Source organism: Corapipo altera, unplaced genomic scaffold (assembly GCF_003945725.1).
Source record: "Corapipo altera isolate COAL_440 unplaced genomic scaffold, ASM394572v1 23, whole genome shotgun sequence".
Classification (NCBI taxonomy): Eukaryota; Metazoa; Chordata; class Aves; order Passeriformes; family Pipridae; genus Corapipo; species Corapipo altera.
Genome location: NW_020884878.1, coordinates 21,508,242 through 21,529,544, shown reverse-complemented (window position 1 = coordinate 21,529,544; position 21,303 = coordinate 21,508,242). Strand labels below are relative to the sequence as shown.

At 40.1% G+C, this 21,303-nt stretch overlaps 1 protein-coding gene and 1 long non-coding RNA gene across 9 annotated transcripts in view; both read left to right on the top strand.

Annotated features, from left to right (window-relative positions):
* The window catches only part of NPAS3 (neuronal PAS domain protein 3), a 612,015-nt gene extending 606,387 nt beyond the window's left edge, over positions 1 to 5,628 (top strand). For all 8 annotated transcript variants that reach the window (XM_027638244.1, XM_027638243.1, XM_027638242.1 and 5 more), the window contains one exon: positions 1,361 to 5,628. In XM_027638244.1, the coding sequence (XP_027494045.1) occupies positions 1,361 to 2,670 (1,310 nt within the window). In that variant the 3' untranslated portion in view covers positions 2,671 to 5,628. The remainder of the gene's footprint in view (positions 1 to 1,360) is intronic.
* A 1,752-nt stretch (positions 5,629 to 7,380) lies between these two features.
* Positions 7,381 to 18,010, top strand: LOC113944846. Its single transcript, XR_003526845.1, has 3 exons — positions 7,381 to 7,461; positions 8,065 to 8,200; positions 17,756 to 18,010. It is a non-coding gene; the product is annotated as an uncharacterized LOC113944846 (long non-coding RNA).
* Positions 18,011 to 21,303: the final 3,293 nt, after the last annotated feature.

The following is a 21,303-nucleotide window of genomic DNA, read 5'->3' as shown; positions in this document are numbered from 1 at the left end:
TCACCAGCTAGAAACCATGGTCTTAAAAGAAAGCATATTCAAAAAAAAAGGAAGAAAAAACTGTAGGAGAAATTCAGTGCTAGGTGGAACAAAAAGCTGGATGAGACTTAGGGGTTTATGGCTGCTACTTTGCTTCTGTGGCTTTTATTTTTCAAAAGGAACAAGCTCTGTGCTGCTGCTGACACAAGAAAAAGTCCCACTTAATGACTTGTGAAGTGCATTGCCCTGAATGCTCAGGCAGCTTTCCTGTCAAACCCACCTTCTCCAGCACTTCTGGGAAATAGTTTGGTATTGACGTGGCTCCAGGAGTAACCAGTCTTTAGAGGGAAATTGGCCTTTCTCCTGTCCCCCTAAAACAAGCATATTGAAAAGGGTAGTACATGGCTCTGATGAGTGAAAAACATCTTTTATTAGCCAACAAAAGATTTCTGGCTGGTCTGTAAAAGACAAGGTCTCCTGAAGCCTGTAGTGACCCTTTTGAACATAGTATGATAATGGAGCGTATTCAGTCTCAAAGCTGCTTTGGCTCTCCTAGTCCAGTGAGCTAGAGTGTTTATCTCACCAGTATTAGAATTATAATTAAATGAATTCAGGCAAGAAGAGTGACAGCTTCTCAGTGCTGTAGCTGGCATATTTTGAATGGTCCTTAGATGATTTGGATCAATCAAGAATTTGATTCACTGGATGAATTTTTTCTGTATTTTTTTTTCTATTTGTTGCCCTTCAGGAGAATATGAGAAGACAGTCTAGCAACAACACAAAATTGTTTTAACTGCTTTATTCATTCGAATTTATACATATATGACCTTCTCCTCTTACACAGGAGGAAATCAGCAGTAAATCCACTGAAGCCAGAGACACTATGCCACTTCAAAAGTGGCAATGGTCAGAGGAAAATGAGATGAGAGAACTAGAATCTTCATTAGTAAATAGTGCTATAGCTGGATGCCTGCCCACTGTAGGAGAACATTAATGTGAAAGAACAATCACCAGAACATAATGGTGATAATGGGATTGTTCACTGACACCTCTCTGGATGGCACGGCTACAATAGTGTTGTGCTCACAGTTGTCAAAATTATTCTTGTCCTGTAAGCAGATTAAAAGGCCTCCCTCAATCAAGGCGCAGCCATATAGCATAGGCTTTTAGTGGATGAACAGTCCTGAGCCAGAGACACTCATGTTGATCAAAACTCTCCCAACACAACTTTGCAAAAAAGTGTGGCTCTACAGAACAGAACACCATTTGCCAAAAAAAGTTTAAAGGAAATCAAATCTCATGGGTAGGTAGAAATCTGCACTTGAATTATACTATTATGTTCCTGTTGCTAATGGTTTGTTTCACTTTCATTTTGCTCCAGAGGACAATGAGAACTCAAAGTCAGATGAGAAAGGAAACCAGTCAGAAAACAGTGAAGACCCTGAATCCGACAGGAAAAAGTCAGGAAATCAGTCAGATAACGAAATGAACTGTAATGAGGATGGGAACAGCTCCAGCAACCAGGACAGCAGGGACAGTGATGACAGCTTTGAAAACTCTGACTTCGAGAATCAAAAGGCTCCTGAGGACAGTTTTGGCACTCTTGGCTCTATGCAGATCAAGGTGGAGCGCTATGTTGAGAGTGAGTCAGACTTGCGGTTGCAGAACTGCGAATCACTGACCTCCGATAGTGCCAAGGACTCAGACAGTGCAGGTGAAGTAAATGCCCAGTCTTCCAGCAAACATCAGAAGAGGAAGAAAAGGAGAAAAAAGCAAAAGGGAGGCAGCATGACCCGGAGAAGGCTGTCAAGCACCTCAAGTCCAAATGGACTTGACTCAGCTTTGGTGGAACAGCCCCAGCTGCTTTCGTCACCAAACAGTGCCTCAGTGCTCAAAATTAAAACAGAAATCTCAGAACCTATAAATTTTGATAATGATAGCAGTATTTGGAATTACCCACCCAACAGGGAAATCTCAAGGAATGAATCACCCTACAGTATGACCAAGCCCCCCAGCTCCGAGCACTTCCCTTCCCCCCAAGCCAGCAGTAGTTTACATGTCTCCATTCCAGACTCCGTTCTCACCCCGCCAGGGACTGAAAATACTGCCAGCCGTAAAACTCAGTTCAGCACCTCATCCAACTCAGCCTTGGCTCCTGTGTCCTCTGACCCTTTGTCACCCCCACTTTCAGCATCTCCAAGAGACAAACACCCAGGAGGTCCCACAACTTCCAACTCTTTGTTGTACGCTGGGGATCTGGAAGCCCTTCAGAGGTTACAAGCAGGCAATGTGGTGCTTCCTTTGGTTCACAGGGTAACGGGAACCCTTGCTGCGACCAGCACTGCTGCTCAGAGGGTCTACACCACTGGCACTATTCGGTATGCTCCAGCTGAAGTTACTTTGGCCATGCAGGGCAACCTCCTCCCCAACACCCATGCTGTTAACTTTGTTGATGTTAACAGCCCCAGCTTTGGGCTAGATCCTAAAACACCCATGGAAATGCTCTACCACCACGTTCACCGACTCAATATGTCGGGACCATTTGGAAGTGCTGTGAGCGGGGCCAGTCTGACCCAAATGCCTGCAGGGAATGTGTTCACAACTGCCGAAGGACTTTTTTCCACTCTTCCATTTCCTGTGTACAGCAATGGCATTCACACTACACAGACTCTGGAAAGGAAGGAGGATTGAAATATGACCACATACTGTGTTCAGTGTTATACTCTGAGGCATAGACTATGTTTTAATTTAGACCTTTAATTCTAGCACTTTGAATTTGAGCAGGTCAGCTTATTATCTCAATATGATGGTCCCCATTTCATTCCCTTTCTCTTTAACTTGACTTATTCTTTAATGTAAAGATATTTTTTTATTTTTGCCTTCAGAGAGTTGAAGTACCAGTTGCCTGCCATTTTGTCTTCTTCTAAGATGTGTGTTTTTTCCTTTGCATCTTTATTAAGATGCCTTTAATATGTGTATGCCTCTGCCATAGAATACTCAGTGTTGTGGTAAAGAGATTTTAAAGTGACAACCATTGGTTTTACTTCAAAATGATCTTGATATGATCAAGATTAAAAGAAACAAGCATAAAAATTGTGCCCTGTTTGACTAAGTCAAATGAAAAGGGGGTTTTGTTCCTAATTCCTTTAAAATAGGGGATAGTATTTTAGAATTTTATGCAGAGTTTAATTCTCTTTTTATGGTTAAGATTTTCTTACTTGCACATAAAATAATTTGGGTTCTTAAAAAGTTAATTTCTGGCCTGTGACTAGAATGTTAAAAAGTTGGACTAAATGTTAATTACTGAAACTTTAACTTAATTTCTAAAACCATGGTGCTATCATTTATTAATCTGTAATGTCTTCATACAATATGCAGCTTGTGGGCTGGGTTTTTTGGAAAGAATGTGTTCCGTACTGGTTTATAGTGGGGTGCTGCAGTCTCCTTGGTTAGTTAAGACAAAAGCCCTCATTAACATTTGCTGCAGGACTTAAAATTTTTTACCTCCAAACTAACAAGCATAGCCTCACATCAAATTTAAATGGGTCAGGAAGCCTTTTTCAAAAAGTGCTTAAAAACAAAAAAATCAATTTAATTGACGCGAGGAGCAGTTTCTTAGGTGCATATTGTTTTGCTTTATTTTTTTCTCAGTGTAACTGAGGCTAATTTTACAACATCAAATAACACTTCAGAGTAAAAAAAAAACAGTACTATTTAACATGTTTTGTTTTGTTTTTCATTTAATATTATAGAGGGAAGGTTGTAAATTTCTTTTTTTTCTTTGATTTGGGTATTTTTTGTTAATGTTTTCCTTATTTCTAGTATTGAAACCAATATGTTTTAAAACTAAAGAATGGGTTAATAAGCTTGAAATAGATAACTACAACTGAAAACTGCACATTAAGTAAAAGAAAAGAAATCTCCTATTTTGTCTTTGTTGCCAGAAATCACAGTGTAGTGTCAAACACTCCAAATGACTGTCAAATATAAATTCTTCTTCCACTCCATCTTTGGCAGCTGTTTGTTAAGGCATCTAATAACAGATGTGAGAACTGTAATGTGTACAATGTGTAAGTGTCCTTGGCTGTCAGTCCCATTGCAGTTTCAATGTGTGTTACTATATGCAGTATATACTAAGCTAATGTAGTTGTTTTGTCCTTTGTCTTCTCTGTGCTTTATCTCTAGTCCGGAGTGGTAAAGTCCCATTCCTGCAGTCCTAGTGAACCAGTGATTCTTGGGGGTTAGTGGTTTTTGTGTGGTGGCCTTCCTCTGTAATGTCACCTTATGCTGCTTCCACTGTCTGTATACATTTTAATTTCTGCTGTTGCTTTGCTGTTGTGTATTCTCAAACCTCTCTCTCCCTCTTCCTCTCTCCCCACCTCCTCCACACTTTTTCCCTCTCTCCTTCTCTCGCTCTCTCGTTTTCTCTTCTTCACTCTCAGAGATAAAAGACTCTTAACTAGCTCAAGGTTAATGGAGCCATTATTCCCACAGAGGAATTCTGGGTATGACTTACTCTTCCAGTGTACCCCACAATGCACTACAGAGTAATGCTCAGATATATTAAGCAAATTGACGCCATATAGCCTCAGTTGTTAACATTCCCAGAGTCCTTGTGCTCGAACTGTAAGCAGAGGGTGCATTTCTTTGGTTTTCTCCTAGGTAGGCTGGTGGAGCAATACGTACAACAATTACCAGTGAGATATGAAATTCTTTCAAAGGTCGACTGGCATTGTTTAAAAAGGAAACTGAGCTTAGAATTGTCATATATATTCGCTTATGTGTGCAAAGCTAATGTATTAACTCAGCTGTCCTTTTTGACCACTCACTGCATTGTGTCAATTTCTGTGGTAGCTTTGAATTTGAGAAGTAGGTCCAAGCCACAGAGGAGTGATAGTGGAAAAGGAATTGGATGCCAGAAATTTAATTAATGAGCTTTTAAAGGTTCCATAGGAATGATTTAAGTAGGTTTAAAAAAGGCAAGAAAGCTGATTGGGAAATTCAAAGTTTAATTTTGGAAGCTCTGCTCTAGCTATGGAACAATCAAAGGAGTGCACCTATCAGCTACGAAGAACAGCTAGACAGCTGTTGTTGTTTTGGGTTTTTTTTATAAATGTTACTGTGTTGTGTCAAAATGATTTCTGGTGATTTGAACTAACAGATAATCACAGCTGCTGTCTAAATCCATAGTGTTTAAAATTACAAAATGAAAAAAAAACTTCATTACCTGTGAAGACTGTGTCTGTGTTTTTAACTATTTCTTGTACAAATATATGAAATCTTTTATGAGGAGACTGGTGCCAAGTAGCTGAATAATGGGGAAAGGGTTCTGTTCGTATAAATCTTAGCAGTGTTACCAACTCTACAATATAAAAAAATTAAAATGTTAAAAAGTGACAGCTATGGTACATTTATTTTGTGTTAAGCTAACCGAATCTAACTTCTTGAGTGCCTGGCTTATTTGAAACATTTTTTTCATTGATCATTGATAATGCTGCAAATCAGAAATGTACATACTTCATTTACAACAGGGTTCTTTTTATACTTTTGTAGATTCTCATACATGTCATACATGGTTGTCTTTATGTAACTTAATTTTTTTCATCCCGCAGGTGCCATTTTCATAATAAACTTCTCTTGGATTTGTTACTATCTGGCATCATTTCTTTTACATATAACCATCCTGACTAATGAATGCTGGTAGTATTTGTTTGAGCAGGTATTTTTTAATTGTTTTGTAAAAAAAAAAACCTAAAATACAAGAAAAAATAACCAAAAATCAAAGAAGATAAAGCTAGATTTTTATTAACACTTGCGAAATGAAGAAAAGAAGCTGTCAAGATGTAGGTTAAGAATGCTAATCCAAATACTACAACAAACTTGCCACCATTCTAAATTCTCAGCTACCCCAACTCATTGTCATATTGAGCATTTTTATGCACATTATCAAAGCTGAATAATGGACCTGCAACATTAACCACTATAGAAAGTGTGCATTTTTTCTTGATTAATGCACACTGGAAGAGGTCAGCTTTGTACATTAATCATTTAAAATGCACTTTATATTTTCATTTTTATACTCTATGATGTTACAATGAAACTCTTAAGTCACATTATATCCTACCTAGGCTGCTGATTCTTTTAAATGTGTACTTTCTTTCCCCAGAGTGGCAACTTGTAAGTTGTTGGTGTCATGTGGCTAGACATTCTGCCTTACTAACTGAGGACAGAAACATTTACCAGTGCAGAACTGATAAGGCAAAAAGCCTTGACCCCACAAATGAAGGGGGGAAAAAAAAGTTGAAACCGGTTTTGATTACACAGATATCCATATAGAGTGGCTAAAAAGGGAATGACCTGCATAAATTCGGAAAAAAAAGGCCTGAGGCAAGTGGTTTTAGTCTCTGCAGTGAAAAGCAGGGAGAAGCTATGGTACAGGAGATGCCACCCCAGGTACCCATTGCTCTGTGCAGTCTCTGGTGGTGGCTGCTGCATGCATGGAGGAGGGGCTGGGTGGTGGGAGACAGGGGAGTGGGAGGCTTCTCACCCACGGCTTACATGGTCTCTACATTTCTCCTTCATTCATGGCCTTTCTTTACAGTGCCTCCCCGACCTGTGACAAAGATTTTGTTATTGCTGAGTGTGCAGTCTCTAAGAACACAAATTTGAGGCAATCAACACAGTGCTGCCTATAGCCAAAATCCCTAAGCATCTCTGAGTGCCTAAATCTTTTCTCCTCTCTACCTCCACTTAGAAAGTAACACTACTAGGCTAATCATTCTGGGTCAGACTCTGGTTGCCTTATTAATGCTGAGTAAAACTGTCTGTTCACTGTTTTCAGCACATCTCTTTTCAGTGGAAGATACACTCAGCTGAAATAAGAGCATATAAATCTGGCTGGCTGGGCTGATTAAATAAAAAAAAAAAAAAGAGAGAGAAATGTATGCACAGTTATAGCTCAGTGAGCCAGTCCAGTCCCTTAATAGCCTGAAGTCTGGCTCTTTGAACTTCCAAGCAGTTCAGGATTCCTACTTCCCAGGCTCCAAGCACTGAGTTTGCTACATCTCCAACTTCCAGTGGGTAGAAAGGAGCAGAGGTTAGCGATGCTGCTTTCAGCTCTGCTTGCATGTTCCAGTTGGCAATGCATCTTGTTTATGAGGTAGCTGAGGGTACGGATGCCAACTGAGAAGAAAACTGAATTTAAATGGAGATTGGAAGAATGACCAGAATAAAGATTAATGGAAGAATAACATGCCTGTTCTAAATAGTGTTAACCAATATTAACTAAAGCCACTAATTCCAAGAAAGGGCTTGAGAGAGGCATTTCTGAGCTGTTATAAAGGCTTTTTAAATCTTAACCCTACTGCCTATACATTGCATGAGAGCATGGAGTTGATGATCAAAAGGAATAGACTGCTCTAAGACTTGCAGTTGAATGAGGAACTTTGTGCATTAAAGAAAATTGTGGAAAGCCATTTTGTGGTAGGTTTTCATAGTGATGTTACTGCACTAGTTAATGTCTGAGAATGGGTATTGTAAATTATTATCTGCAGCAGCTTTATTAAACAAAAACAACTGCTTGAAACAACCCTTTGAAAAGGGTTCCTGGGGGTAGGCTTAGCTGCTGTCTTGGTAATATTTGACGAAAAACTGTTTTCCATGCAGGAAGTTGGGGAAACTTTGTCGAGTCATTTCATCAAAGAACATTTCCTAAAAAAACTGATCTCAGTACCTGCCATCTCTAGTAAGTTTGTTCCTGAACTGCTTGTTTTGCAAGGTGATATATGCAGGTATTTAAAAGCTACCTAAAGGGTTGCAAGGGGAAAAGGGCTCTTTCAAAGCCTCATGACTATGAAAGGTTATAGTGAAAGAAAAATGTTTCAGGAGTACGTAGGTAAGTACTCTGACAGCTTGCACTGGTGCTCTTGCACGGTGGTCATGTCACTGGAATAACTTTCATGCCCGACAGCACATTTATTGTTATGATTCTAGGAACTGTGTTAGTTTAAATGTGTCAATGCTTTCAGAGTTATTTGCGTAGTATTTTCCCTTCTTACCATTGTAATTTCTTTATTTTCATTTTAGGGCTGGGGGCGGAGGGTGGAAAGACTTGATGTGCATTGTCAGCTAAATTAATGAACTATCATCTATCCAGTGAGTTTACCAAAGAGCCTACAGAAATGTGAACAAATGGGATATCACCAGAGCCACAGATGCTCAGGTAAGATCAAACCATTTATAAAACATGCACATGCATGCACACAGACACTCAGATCTACTACCTCTGAAAGCCAGTTGAGGTGGTACCTATGTATGTATGCATAATAAAGGTCCCTTCTTCCCCTCTTTCACCTATTCCTTCATCTTTTCATAAGTGAGTGCTGGAAGATGTTTTCATAAAATATATCAAATCACATCCACACTTTTTTTAGCAAATCCTAGAATCACAGAGTAGTTTGGATTGGAGGGAACCTTAAACATCATCTAACTCCAATCCCCCTGCCGTGGGTAGGGATGCCACACACCAGATCAAGTTGCTCAGGGGCCCAGCCAACCTGGCCTTGAACACTTGAAGGGACGGGGCATCCATAACTTCTCTGGGCAACCTATTCCAGTGCTTCACCACCCTCTAAGTAAAGAATTTCTTCCTCACATCTAATCTAAACCTACTGTCTTTCAGTTTAAAACCATTGCCCCTTGTCCTTCATTATCTGCCCATGTAAAAAGTCCCTCTCCCTCCTTTTTAAAAGCCCCCTTATTGTACTGAAAGACTGATAAAATTTGTTCCTAAAGCCTTCTTTTCTCCATGTTGAATAAACCTAACTCTCTCAGCCTGTCTTCATAGGAAAGGTGCTCTAGCCCTCCACTCTGGAGAGAGTGGAAGAACAGCTTTTATTCCCATAATCACTGTGAGGTTGGTCTTTCAGGGAAAAAAAAAACAAACAGAGTAGTTCGGAAATATTTCATATAAATAACCACATTTCTAGAAATATCATACTCAGAAGTAAAACCTAGCTTAGTGACTCAAGTCCGAAGCCATACAAATTAAATCAATAATTATGAGTTTGATTACATGTGTAGGAAGTTATAATTTTTTTTCCATTTTCTAGGATCTGTGCAGATTAGATGCAATGCAGAAAATAAGGCATCTTTTAGTAGACACCAACAGTACAATAAGTACTGACTTAATGCTTAGGCAAAATGATTGTCAGGACCCAATAAAGGCTTATGGAAACTCAGTGGGAGAATGCTTGCATGCTCTGCAGACAGGAGACTTTATTGTCTGGCACTTCATCTCAAATTACCTTTCACTGACTCTAGAGACATGGAAAATATTGAGATTACCTTTCCCATTACGAGTTTTCATGAGAAAAAGGACCCCTTGTCTTGTTTGTAATAAAAGTGAACATAATGTTTTCTGGCAAAAGGAAAGGAATCAGGTTTTCCTCTTGCTTTAAAAGCATTCACAGATTTATAGCGGAAATGACAGGAACAGGATGTATTAACCATATGACCCCAGCAGAATGAGTCTATACCCTTGATTGATGTACGGGTTTGTCTATGTCCTCTGAATAGCCACAAAAGGTCCAGTCTTGGTCCAGCTCAAATTAATGAGAACTTGACTAATAACTTTAATGGCTTCAGGACCAAAGTTTTGATCCAATATTCATAATCAAATAACAAAGCAGAGCCTATAGCATGAACCACAGACAAATGAGTCTGCAGCTAATTGTTACATCAAGCTTCCTTTCTAATTCTCTACCACACCAGTCACAGGCCAAGAGAGTAGCTCTTTTCTGTTTCATTAAAAAATCTTTCCCAGTTTTTGGTGGTCTGATCCTTCCACAGATTCCTATCTTTAAAACATGGTGGGAGTGAGTCAAAGGCACAGGTAGGACTGCAAAAACTGCCTTCTCACCCATGCTCTGTGGGAGTGGGCCTGGCTGCCTGGGTCTTTAATATGAAACCAAAGGACTCCAAGGAGGAAACTCTGATGGTTATCAAAGCTTGTATTTTCTTGAACTGCCAGCAGTGCTACCTGATGGCAGCACCAGAATCACCAGTATGGCTTTCTCAGACCCTCTCTGAATATCATCCAAGAGATGGGAATGTTCACATTTTAAGGAGGTGAGTATTGACTGAAACCATTTTTGCTCAGTACTGTGAATCTCTGAGGTCTCTTAACATTTTTTTCTTCTAGCCAGTTCTCTGCTTTATTACAGCATGTAAGATAGCATCTTGCAGGATAGTGACAAAAAATTATTTCAGTTCTGGAAGTCCAGTCTCCTTAGATTATAGCAAATAGAAAGAACTAGGATTCTCCAAAGATTTATTTTGAGCTGAAAATACAAACTAAATGCTATGATTCATCCTCATAGCAAGGACCTAGGGATCTTTGACTTTTCAGGGTAAGATTGATTTCTAAGAACAGGCCTCCCACTTATTGCTCATTGGCACTTGGAGCAAGCTGTAATTTTTGCCCTCTTTCCTGCTTAAAACGAAAAACCTTGCTGCTCTGTATTCCTTTGCCTCTGTTGAAAGACCTGCAGCTCATGAGCCTGGCTAGGCCCCTTCAGTTCCTAGGCAATTTTCTTCACTGGACATTACCTGAAATTTCCAATTGTGTGTTATTGTGGTTTCACCCCAGCTGGCAAAACCAAGCCCCACGCAGCCACTCACTCTCTGCTCTGCTAGCAGGATCAGGGAGAGAATCAGAGGGATAAAAGCTGGAAAACTCATGGGTTGAGATACAGACAGGGAAAGCAAAAGTCACGCACACAAGCAAAGCAAAACAAGAAATTAATTCACTGCTTCCAATGGGCATACAGGTGTTCAACTATCTCCAAGAGAGAAGGGCCCTGTCACGCATAACAGTGACTTGGGAAGACAAACACAGTCAATCCAAACATCTTCCCCTTCCTCTTTCTTCCCCTCACTTTATATACTGAGTAGGATGTCAGATGGTATGGAATATCCCTTTGGTCAGTTTGGGTCACTTGTCCCATCTGTGTCATGTCCCAGCCTCCCACACACCCCCAACTTCCTTGCCAGAGTGGCAGTACAAAAAGCAGAAAAGGCCTTGGCTCTGTGTAAGCCCTGCTCAGCACAACAAAGACATCTCTGTATTATCAACCCCCTATTCAGTACAAATCCAAAACTCAGTACTGCGAAAGAAATTAACTCTACCCCAGCTGAAACCAGCACACATGTTGGCATGATCATTTCCTTCCCATGAGACTGTAGCCTTCATCTTTTCTGTATGATCATTTCTTCTCTTTTTTCCACCATGTTTGTTTTTGGCTTTGCCCATCCTTGTTATCTTCAGAATGTCTTCAAACACACACCCTAGGATGCATAACATTTTCCCAGTGTGATCTATAACCATTACTGCCACTCCCTGGGCCTTGTTACCAAGCCAATTTTATATCCAATTGAGTATTTTAGTATTGTCCCATACTTGCTAACCTTACAAATTAATCTGCTATGTGGTACTGTATTGAGAGCCTTTTCAAGTCCAAGTAAATTATGTTTCCTTCTTTATCACTGTCCACTTTCATTGTCACTTCCTCAGAGAAATGAATCAAGATTGTTAAGCCTGACCTCCTTTTTGTAATCCATGCTGACTACCTCTAACCAATCTATATTAGATTGATATTAAATCAGGACACAGACTCCAAGGGGGCCTGCTACATAAATGCAACCTAAGGTTGCTTCATGTGGAGATGAGAGATGGGAATCACTGATACACTAAAGTTAGCAGTACCAGGTCTGATGGTTTGCCATAACTTATTAGTGGCCAGATCCCTCCCCAGAGTCTCAACCAGAACTCCTCTGGATAGAATAAAACCTTTTATCTGCATTTGCCTAACCTGTTTTAATTACAGAAGTGAATGTGATCACTGAGGATGAGAACGGGGTTCTGCCTTTACTCATTTATGATTAAGTCAAAATCACAGACATTCCAAAACCTAATTTTCAACAGAATGTTGCCTCACAGCTTCTGAGAAGAGCTGTATCTGCATTGCCTAACGTGTATGTCAAAAGACAGCATTGGCATTTGTTTCGTCTACAAAGCCAAGAGAATCTCCCACCTTGGCTAAGGTGCTGGAGAGCATGCGTGCTATGTCAGTTGCAACAATTTTCCCAATATTCCATTAAGATATTTGGCATCTTGCTTCCCATGAAACATGTGCCTGTTCTGAGTACGTCACTACTGACTGATGCCAGAGAAGCAACTTTTTCCTCCGCAAGAGGTGGGCTCAGGGACTGCAAGGTACACCGTAGAATCATGCACCATGTTGCCTTGCTTGCTTGCTGAGGTATGAAGATGGCAGCCTGCACAAGCAGGATGAGGAAAGAGGATCTCAGCAGTGAATACTGGCAGCAGTTTAGGTATACATTAAGTATGTTTTGCCAGCTTTTCTGCCTCAGTGACTGGAAATATCTCCCTCAATGCTGTAAGCACAATAGAGGTCTCTTTAATTTGGGAATAGAGCACCAATCAATCCCAACAGTCTGTCTTGAGCTTCTTTGACAACATATGCATCAAGCACACTGAGATCCAGAGGAAGTCAAAGGCATCCCTTGGGAAACCAACTGATGTGCATCTTGGGTGTGCTACGAGGCAGAAGGCCAAAGTGAGCCTTCTAATCTACACCCTGTGAAGGCTTATTGCTTATATCCTATGTACACACACATGGTACCCTTGTGTCTTCAAATCAGAAATGTAGTAGTCCGTGTATGGTGGGAGAGATGTTGTTCTGGAAGAGTTCAGCACAGTCAGTGCTGCTGCAGACTTACATATTCTGACAAGCATCCACTGAAACATAGGAAAGAGGCCCCCAAACAGTTTGGCATGCATTCAAGGCCTTGACCGTGTAACAGCCAGTAGAGACATGCTCAGAAAAATAACTTGCAGAAACAGTAGGTCAATACAGAGAAGCATAACTTAAAGAAAAGGGTTATAAGGGTATAAAGAAATAGTTGGAGCATGTCTTCCCTGGTTGGAAGAAAAGATTGCTCACATGCTTTATGATGAAAGAGTTCTGAAGAGAAAGTAAAGAGAAACTAAGACAATCATGTATTTCTCAGGCAAATAGAAAAGCAGAAAAACAAACAAAAAAAAGGCAAACCTAGTTGCTAGAGTTCTCACATTGCTAGTATCTGCAGCTAAAACATGTAGTCTTGTCATTGGCATAAGATATATCACAGCTACATGGAGTCCCACAGTTAAAGAAACATGGTTTAATATCAAATGTATCATATAAAGTTACACATACAATCCTAAAAACCTAACACCTTTAAAGAATCAGCTATTGAGTAAGCCTACACCATAGAAAGTTCCATCAGACAGCAAATTATGTAACATACCCTTCAAGGAGAAATTGTATTCAATACTTTTCTGTACAAATCTGGTCATGGGTGACAGATCAGATGATAGTCACTGTCCCTTCTGATGGTAACACCCTGTTGAAACAGTGACCTTGCTGACACTAGTAAGAAGTCTGTTCTATATGTGTGCAATTTGTAGAGTTAAATCTTAGGCAAATTAGGAACAATAAAAAGTGAACCAAAAATGAGAACCGAAAACAGCAGCAAAATCATTTGTCATGACTATAAGGTTTTGCTTATGATCTCCAGCACAATTTTGTGAGCAAATAGTGACATTTTGTAAAGGATCAAAAGTATCTTTTCATTATTGTGTTGGCTCCATGTTCTCCTACAGCAGATGACTTCTACTTACAGGACTCAGCAGTGCACTTCAGAGAAAGTATCCATGAGAGGAGAGAGTGGGAACTGACATTTGAAATAGGAGATATCCTTTAACTTCAGCATTAAGTGTCTGCAGGATATTTGCCTTCTCTGCTTCTTCGGATCATGGCTCAAACATGATCAGTTCAAAACTGATCTGGTTCCCCATGATAAGCAGGGACTTACACCATCCAGACAGCTTGAGCACTGAGTGGTAGAGTCACAGCAGCCCAGCACAGGACAAAGAACTCCACTACAGTCCTGCCTTGCAGTCAGCCATCACATTCTGCATGCTGCCCCTTCTGTACATCATTCCTGGCTGCCAGTGTCAGGGATATACTGTCTTGGGTGGGTTTGGTCACAGCACAAAATTTCTAAATATTCTTGGGGCCATCTAAATTATAATCAAGTTGCTTATAATAATAAAATTCATGCAATGAGACATAGACTTTGCCACTTAGACATGCATTTATTTCCATTACTAACATTCATGTTCCAGTGCAGACAAGAGGAGGTTTGTTTCAAACTAAATTAAACCACGACGATATCCTAGACCTTTGCAAGTGTGAAGTGATACTATTTAGTAGTACTGCTGAGTAATGATGCTGCTGCTGTTAGCAGTAGGAGGTTTTTTAGCATTAGTAGTAATGGTGGTGTACTGTAGTAATAGTATCACTTCTACTATCTCGCAGTAGTTACTAGGATAAGTCCCAAGTTCTGCTGATTTTCCTGTGCTTATGAAAGTGCTCTTAACTGTGAATGCCTGCTTCCAACTTCCTTGACCCTCTCTGCTTGCTTCTTCCCTTTTTTGGTCACTGATAGACTAATTTTTTCATTTGTGTACAAGATTACACACTGTCAGAGGTTAGCAAAGTAGGCAAATTGGAGTCTTCATTTTAGAATATTATTTGTCAGTTGACCTTGTAATACTATCTTTTGATAACTGCATATGACACCAGCTTTTAATACTCTGTCTGGGTTGATAGATAAAATCCAAGGCACAAATCAGTAACTGTCCAAGGGCCTGATCACCACACCATGCCTAAACTAATGCTGCCTAAAGAAATCTGCATGAGCTATTAGGAGGGGTTCATCACTGATAATTTGCTACAGTGGGAACTTGACATCCTTGTAAGGGGCGTGCAAAAAGCTTTTCGTTAGTTGTCTAAAATGGCTGAGAAATGCTGTGATATTATATGTCAGAAATAACATTTTCTTTGATGATACGGGTGGGTCTGGAGAACTGCAAGGCAATCCTCTACTGCATACTGTAAGAATATGTCACAGACCAGGGCTCAAAGAGCACGAAAATGCTGACCACTAACTCAACACAGTAAGATAATATTAATAATAATGATTACAATGATGAATTGTTGCAGTCTTATTCATAAGCATTCGTTAGATCTGAAATCTTATTAGATCTTCATAGACATCCCATCCGTATACCTGACAGCCCTCTGCTGAGCCATAAAGGTGAGTGGCACGTGCTCAGTGAAGCTGCCTTATACAGTGAAATGGTTTATGAGAAATGACAATATATGATGAGAATACAAAACTTGATAATAGGTTTATTTATTGATTGCAAATAAAATTCATGAACTGTGAAGCTGGAAACTGCACCAGAGGGAACTGGTCCAAGAGAACATTAGGGAAAAAGAAAGAGAGCGTGTGTGTGTGTGTATTACACATAAACTAAGTTAAAGGTTGCCTAAAGGCTTCTGATTCCACAAGCAGAGCCTCTGAGGATAGGATCTGAAAGCTTTTAATGCTACTAAAGCTTTGTCAGTAAGATATTTGCATATTTTGCCTACAAACCCAAAATGTTGTATTAATTCATTTTTATTTACCTTTCTGCCAATTACAAAAGAAACCTCACAGGAAGTCATTAATGACACCGCTTCATAAGAGATAACTTTCAGAGAGGCTTTGCAGGTAGTGACTAAAGGAGGGGGAAATGTGTGTCAAATTTAGGTTATTAACAATATAATCCTTAAACAGGCAGTATCTCAAAAACTAATTAATCTTCAAATTTGACTGTAAAAACTGCATGATCCTTTACTCTGTGTGCATGTGAATTTATATTGCATATCTTCTTTACTTCCTGTTTACTAGAAAGGGAAATAGGAGAGTTTTGAAGCGCTGGGGCTGGAAAACACAATTTTGTCTTCATGCTATGGCACCTTCCATTCAAATTCAGGTCCCTTTCTCCACAACCCCCCAGCAAAACCAAGCAGCTTTCACAGACCATGTGCAAAGGGCCACCAACAGCACCTACCTGCAGAGGAATCCTTGGGTTGGTTGGGAACCTCTCTGCAGGACACCCCCAGTCCCCAGCAAGGGACAGCACAAAAACTTTGCTTGCTGGGGGAGTATTTGCCATTTGAATCCTGCATGGGGAATCTGGATTGCCACAACAACTCACCACAAGACAAATCATACTCGTATCCAAAACATTTCTCAGTCTCCCCCACACAAAATCAGGCCTAGTGTCCCTGGTCTGTCCACAACTCACAACTGTAGGCATTTGAGATGAGATTGCTGTATTTGTTTTAAGTTAAACAATACTTTTTGTTTACTGTAATGCCAGGTTCTTGGCAGATAGACCTTTGGACAAGCTAAATGAGAAGCAATTGCTTTTAAATCCATGGCTGCAAGAAATCAGGAGTTCCATTTAATACAATTTTAACAGCACGATTTTTTAATCACAACATGGCAAAAGCAGTCTTGACCTTTTCCCTACTTAAGCACAAAGTACTGAAACTCTTGTGTCTTCCCACACTGAGAGACCTTTTTTCTCATGTGAATTTATAATATTCAGTACAAGCTTCTTTTAAACTTTCCTTTTGCTTTACTACCTCTACTCAGATCCTTTTAAGATATAATTTATTAGAGGTTTCCTCTTCCTTCCTGTACTTTTCTGCTCTGGACGCTCTATTTATAGTCTTTGTAATCCAAAATTATGTCTGAGGTAAAACACAGAGAGTCATACATGTAGGCGACATCAATGTCCCCCATTCCACTGCCCAATCCAGCACCTTTGCCCCTTGTTTGTCCTTTAAACAGAGGAAAGATTTCTCCTGATTATTTACATACTAATTTTTCTGCATTTAATCTACATTTAATCATTTCATCTACATCTACTTTATACAGTAGCCTTTGTCTCCTCACATGCTGCACAGACCAGAGTCCCATCGCATCCCTTGTAGGGCTGGCATATATGTTGTGCCCCTGACTACAGGTGAGTACTGTGTTCTGGTTACAACTCATCAATGGCTCCCAGAGACGAAATGAAAGGTTATATATATGAACCATACGAAGTGCCAGCAACCTGGGCCCCACTGCCCCGGAAGGTGGGCAGAGAGTGGGGAGAAGCAACATCTTCATTACATGACCACTCTCCTTCCACCACCTCCTTGGCCACAGTGCCTGGTTGAAGCTAGTGAGATATTGTGCAATTGTGAGGCTCCTTGGGGATGGGGCAAGGAGGAAAAAGTGCTACCTGGTCATGCCCTGGCACAATCATCTCCTCCTCCCCAGTTGAAACAAAACAGGTCTGCACTCAGACTGTCCTTTTCTTGTTCAGGATAAAACTTGACCCATATGGTCCTGGAGAAAAGCAAAACACCTCTATTCCTTGCAGAGCTGTTATTCCCAGGCACAGCCCCACTGAAATCAATACTACTTCTTCAGCACAAGTGTTTCAAAACCCAACCCTACTGTGGTGGGTACACCTCTGGTCCATTACAAGGTCCCTTCTTTCTGTGACAGATGAGCAGCTGAAAATGCTTAAATAAAAGCCCCAGCCTTTCTGAGTGCCTACCAGCTCTGCAACGCATAGACATGGGTTGGCAGGGAGGTGGACAGGGAGGTGAACAGGAGGATGAAAGACAGCTATGATAGCAATGACAAATTGTTAGTGGAAAGGTCTCAGTATCTAGTGGAGGCTTATGGATGGTTTAGTAAGGTTTTCACGGCTCTGTACTGAAAGGCTACAGTGAACTGCAGTTATATTTGTTCTTTGCAGGTGCTGTTTTGCTTTCCTGGGTTTTTCCACACAAACTTAGGAAACATTGCCTTTGGAAAATTACAAGGTCAGCTCGTGCCAGAAGCTATTGCTGGAGAAACAGCCCAGTGACACCATTAACCAGGCCACAGTTAATTAGTAGCAAACCCTGAAGATGTTTCTTACATTATGACACAGAGAGATAGTAGAGAAAGCAAGAAAAAGAAAAATCTGGATAGGGGACTTCAAAACGGAATGTTTCTTAAAAACATTAATATGGAAGAATTAAAAAAAAAAAAAGCTCAGGAATGTAAGGATGTCCGTCTTTTCTTCCTCCAAGTACAAGTGCTTGAGATATTTTCAAAAACTAGTAGCAGCTCTGTGTGACAGCATCCTCTCCTGCTGTGTGCTATCCCAGGAATGTGCCTGGGGAAAGTGCCACAGTGGTGAAAACACATGTGTGGAAAAGGGGTTTTCCAATGCATGTGTTCACTCCAATGCATGAGTAGTGTCTGGAAACATCTCTTTGTGCTGATGTTCATGCCCTGTAATTCTAATACAACAATTATTTTATAATCCTTTATTGTATTTTTAACTAATTTAAAGTTCAAAGTAGATTACCCATACAGCTCAATTATTTAAATGCTTAAGCCTCTTTTTACACACCAAAAAGAGGGAAATTTAGATATTTCGCCTTTAATGCCCCATGATAATTTTTCCCCTTCCTTCAAAAACAGCTGCAAAACAAATAAATAAAGTGAAAGTGAAACGCTGAGGGCCAGAAACTGTTTCTCTTTGCTGCTCCTCAGAGGTCATTACAAAGGTTTAATCCTCACTTGCAGTTCTGTAAGACAAGCAAACCACAGGCAGTGATAGACCAGGACTTGAGGCTGTGATTATTGCAGGGTTGCTCTGACTGACGTGGGCACCCTCACTGTGTACCTGCATGGCCTCATCAGTGGGAGCAGCTGGCACCACCAGAAGTGATTCAAGCCAGGCAAGATATGGATTGTGATCCGGAGGTGTCAAGACACATAGGAGTGTCACTTAGGGACATGGTTTAGCGATGAACACAGTGGTACTGAGTTAATGGTTGGACTCGATGACCTTAGAGGTCTTTTCCAACCTAAATTACTCTCATTCTTTGATCTCCAGACACCTGAAGAGGTTAGCCTGGAAGACTATTTACCTAATTCAGTCACCATGCAAGTCAGCAGTGGCAAACACAATCATTCACCCCCTCATCCCCAATGGATTGTGTGCACCTGCTTCCAAACAATCCAGAAGATAACGATCCTAGCCCATGGCATGCTGCATACCATATCTGCCACCTATTGCCTTGGAAAAAAGCAGTATTTGCTGCTAGTGGTTTGCCTATTGTTCATGGCCATTTTAATTTGGGTTAAGTTTGTGTCCAAATTTATTCCCACCTCATTAAAGCCCTATAATATTTCTACCATTTCAATCACCAAAATGTACACACTCTGCTCAACCAAATATATTTGAGCATTTTGGTTTTCCTTTATTTTGTTTCTATTTTTTCCAGTATTCACTAGAGATTTAACAACTTTGGTACAGGCACTGTACCATGAGCAAAAGTAGAAACGACTAGAAAGCTTCCTGGATTTTATAAAATTTCAATAAAAATAGGATGGTTCTAAATAGTTATCAAACACCTTGCTCAAAACTATTCTTTGTTGATGGACAGAATTATAGTTGGAGCCATAGTTGTCCAGTGACTCCTTTGTGTTTCATTTTTACATGGTCTTATGAGAGTTTCTATTTATGTTTCTATTTCTTCAGTTAATAGAGGGGGGGAAAGTATCTATTCTCTTTACAAATGTAGGTGGGACAGATATGTAGATATACAACAGATATACCCATGTACAAACCATGTCTAAATATCTGGCCTCTTCATCTGCAAAACCCTGCAGAAAAATAAAGAAAACCTAATTTTGCTACAATCATTTTGAAAACAATTACTTCATCTGCTAGTGAATTTATTATATTAATTTCTCTGCTTGATTTATCTGTGTTAATTATTTTTTAAAGGAGCAGTAGTAAAAATAACAAGTGGAAGAATCATACGCAAATGTGATGTCTAAAGAGCAGTCATCATATTGGAAAATAATTAGCTATTCATAAATGGTCAAGTTAAACTTACTCTGTATAACAGACTGAAACATAAGCCATTATAGGCAAGTTCCCCTGCTCCTGATAAGACATATTTTAAATTTAGATTTTTAATATTTTAATTTAGATTTGATATCCTAATTTTATTCTTTTCCCTCTGGCTAGCAATGCTAGGTGTTATTCAGGTTAACATCACCCTTTGCATTTATTTTCTTTCTCTTTATATTGTCAAAAAATAAAATTTAAATATATTCACACACACTTGTAAGGGCTTTAGAAATTATGCAGCAAGATTTTTGCAGATCTTTTCTCCTGTCAGGTTTCACTAACACATATACTTACCAATTCCCTTCTAGTGGTTCCTTTCAGGAGATCAGCTGCATTAATTTAACTCCTCTACTGTAATTTCAGGAGACTGAACCTAGGATAAAAGGAGCTTGGTGACTGATTCTGCCTTTTGCTATCATTTGCTTGGTCTGAAGATAATGGTGGCAACACTGACAATGTTAAAAAAAAAAAAAAAAAAAAAAAAAAAGAGGTGTACTTTAGGCTTACATTCTGAGAAACACAAGACAGTTGCCCAAAGACAAAGGGAGAGGTTGTTGAGAAAAAAGCTGAGAAAATATGTCAGCTTTGAAAAAGCATCTTTTTGACTTAAATCTTTCCTGTTGGGCTCCTATTCCATATGTTCAGCTTATCCAAGCAGCCAACCCAGCACTCCACTGCCACCACCATCTATCTGAGGGTCCACCATGACTTTCAGTTCTCCAGATTCCTGCACCATCCTCATCTTTCCACCCAGCGGTGGAAAAGGACCATTCAGCTGGTGGGCTTGCTGGTACTGACAGCCACACTGCATGGGAGGCAGAAGGGTGTGAGACCTGCAGATCCTCTACATCCCCAGCACATGCTGCGATTTAGATATGCTTGCCCAGAGGTGGGATCTGTGTGTGTGTGTGTGTGTGCGCGCATAAGTCTCCACGTCCTTCCCAGAATGCCTTCTACTGCCTTGAACCCCAAGCAGCTCTGGAGAGCCATGTCCCCATGGGAGAGACAGCTCTCAAGAATAATATGTGCCTCACAATATAAATAACTAAGATGTACCTCAACCTCTTCTCCACAATTTTTTCAATATATATACTCTAAGATTTCTAAACAACAGCGAAGAAAAGGGCATTATTAAGCTCCTTCATAGTAAAGAAAAACATATGGCTAAAGTACAGCATACTTAGTGCTTTGACTGAAAAACAAAACACCTTAGCACAGTATGTGCCATTAAAAAAAAAAAAAAAAAAATTTACAGATGATTTCAAAAGTGTCCAAGCCCCTCAGGAGGGCCTGCACTAGAAATGTCAGGGGAGGGCTGGGACACTCCTCAGGCAGTCTTCAGGGCCTGTGGAACACATTCCACTGCCTGGCCACTCTCTCCACTCACA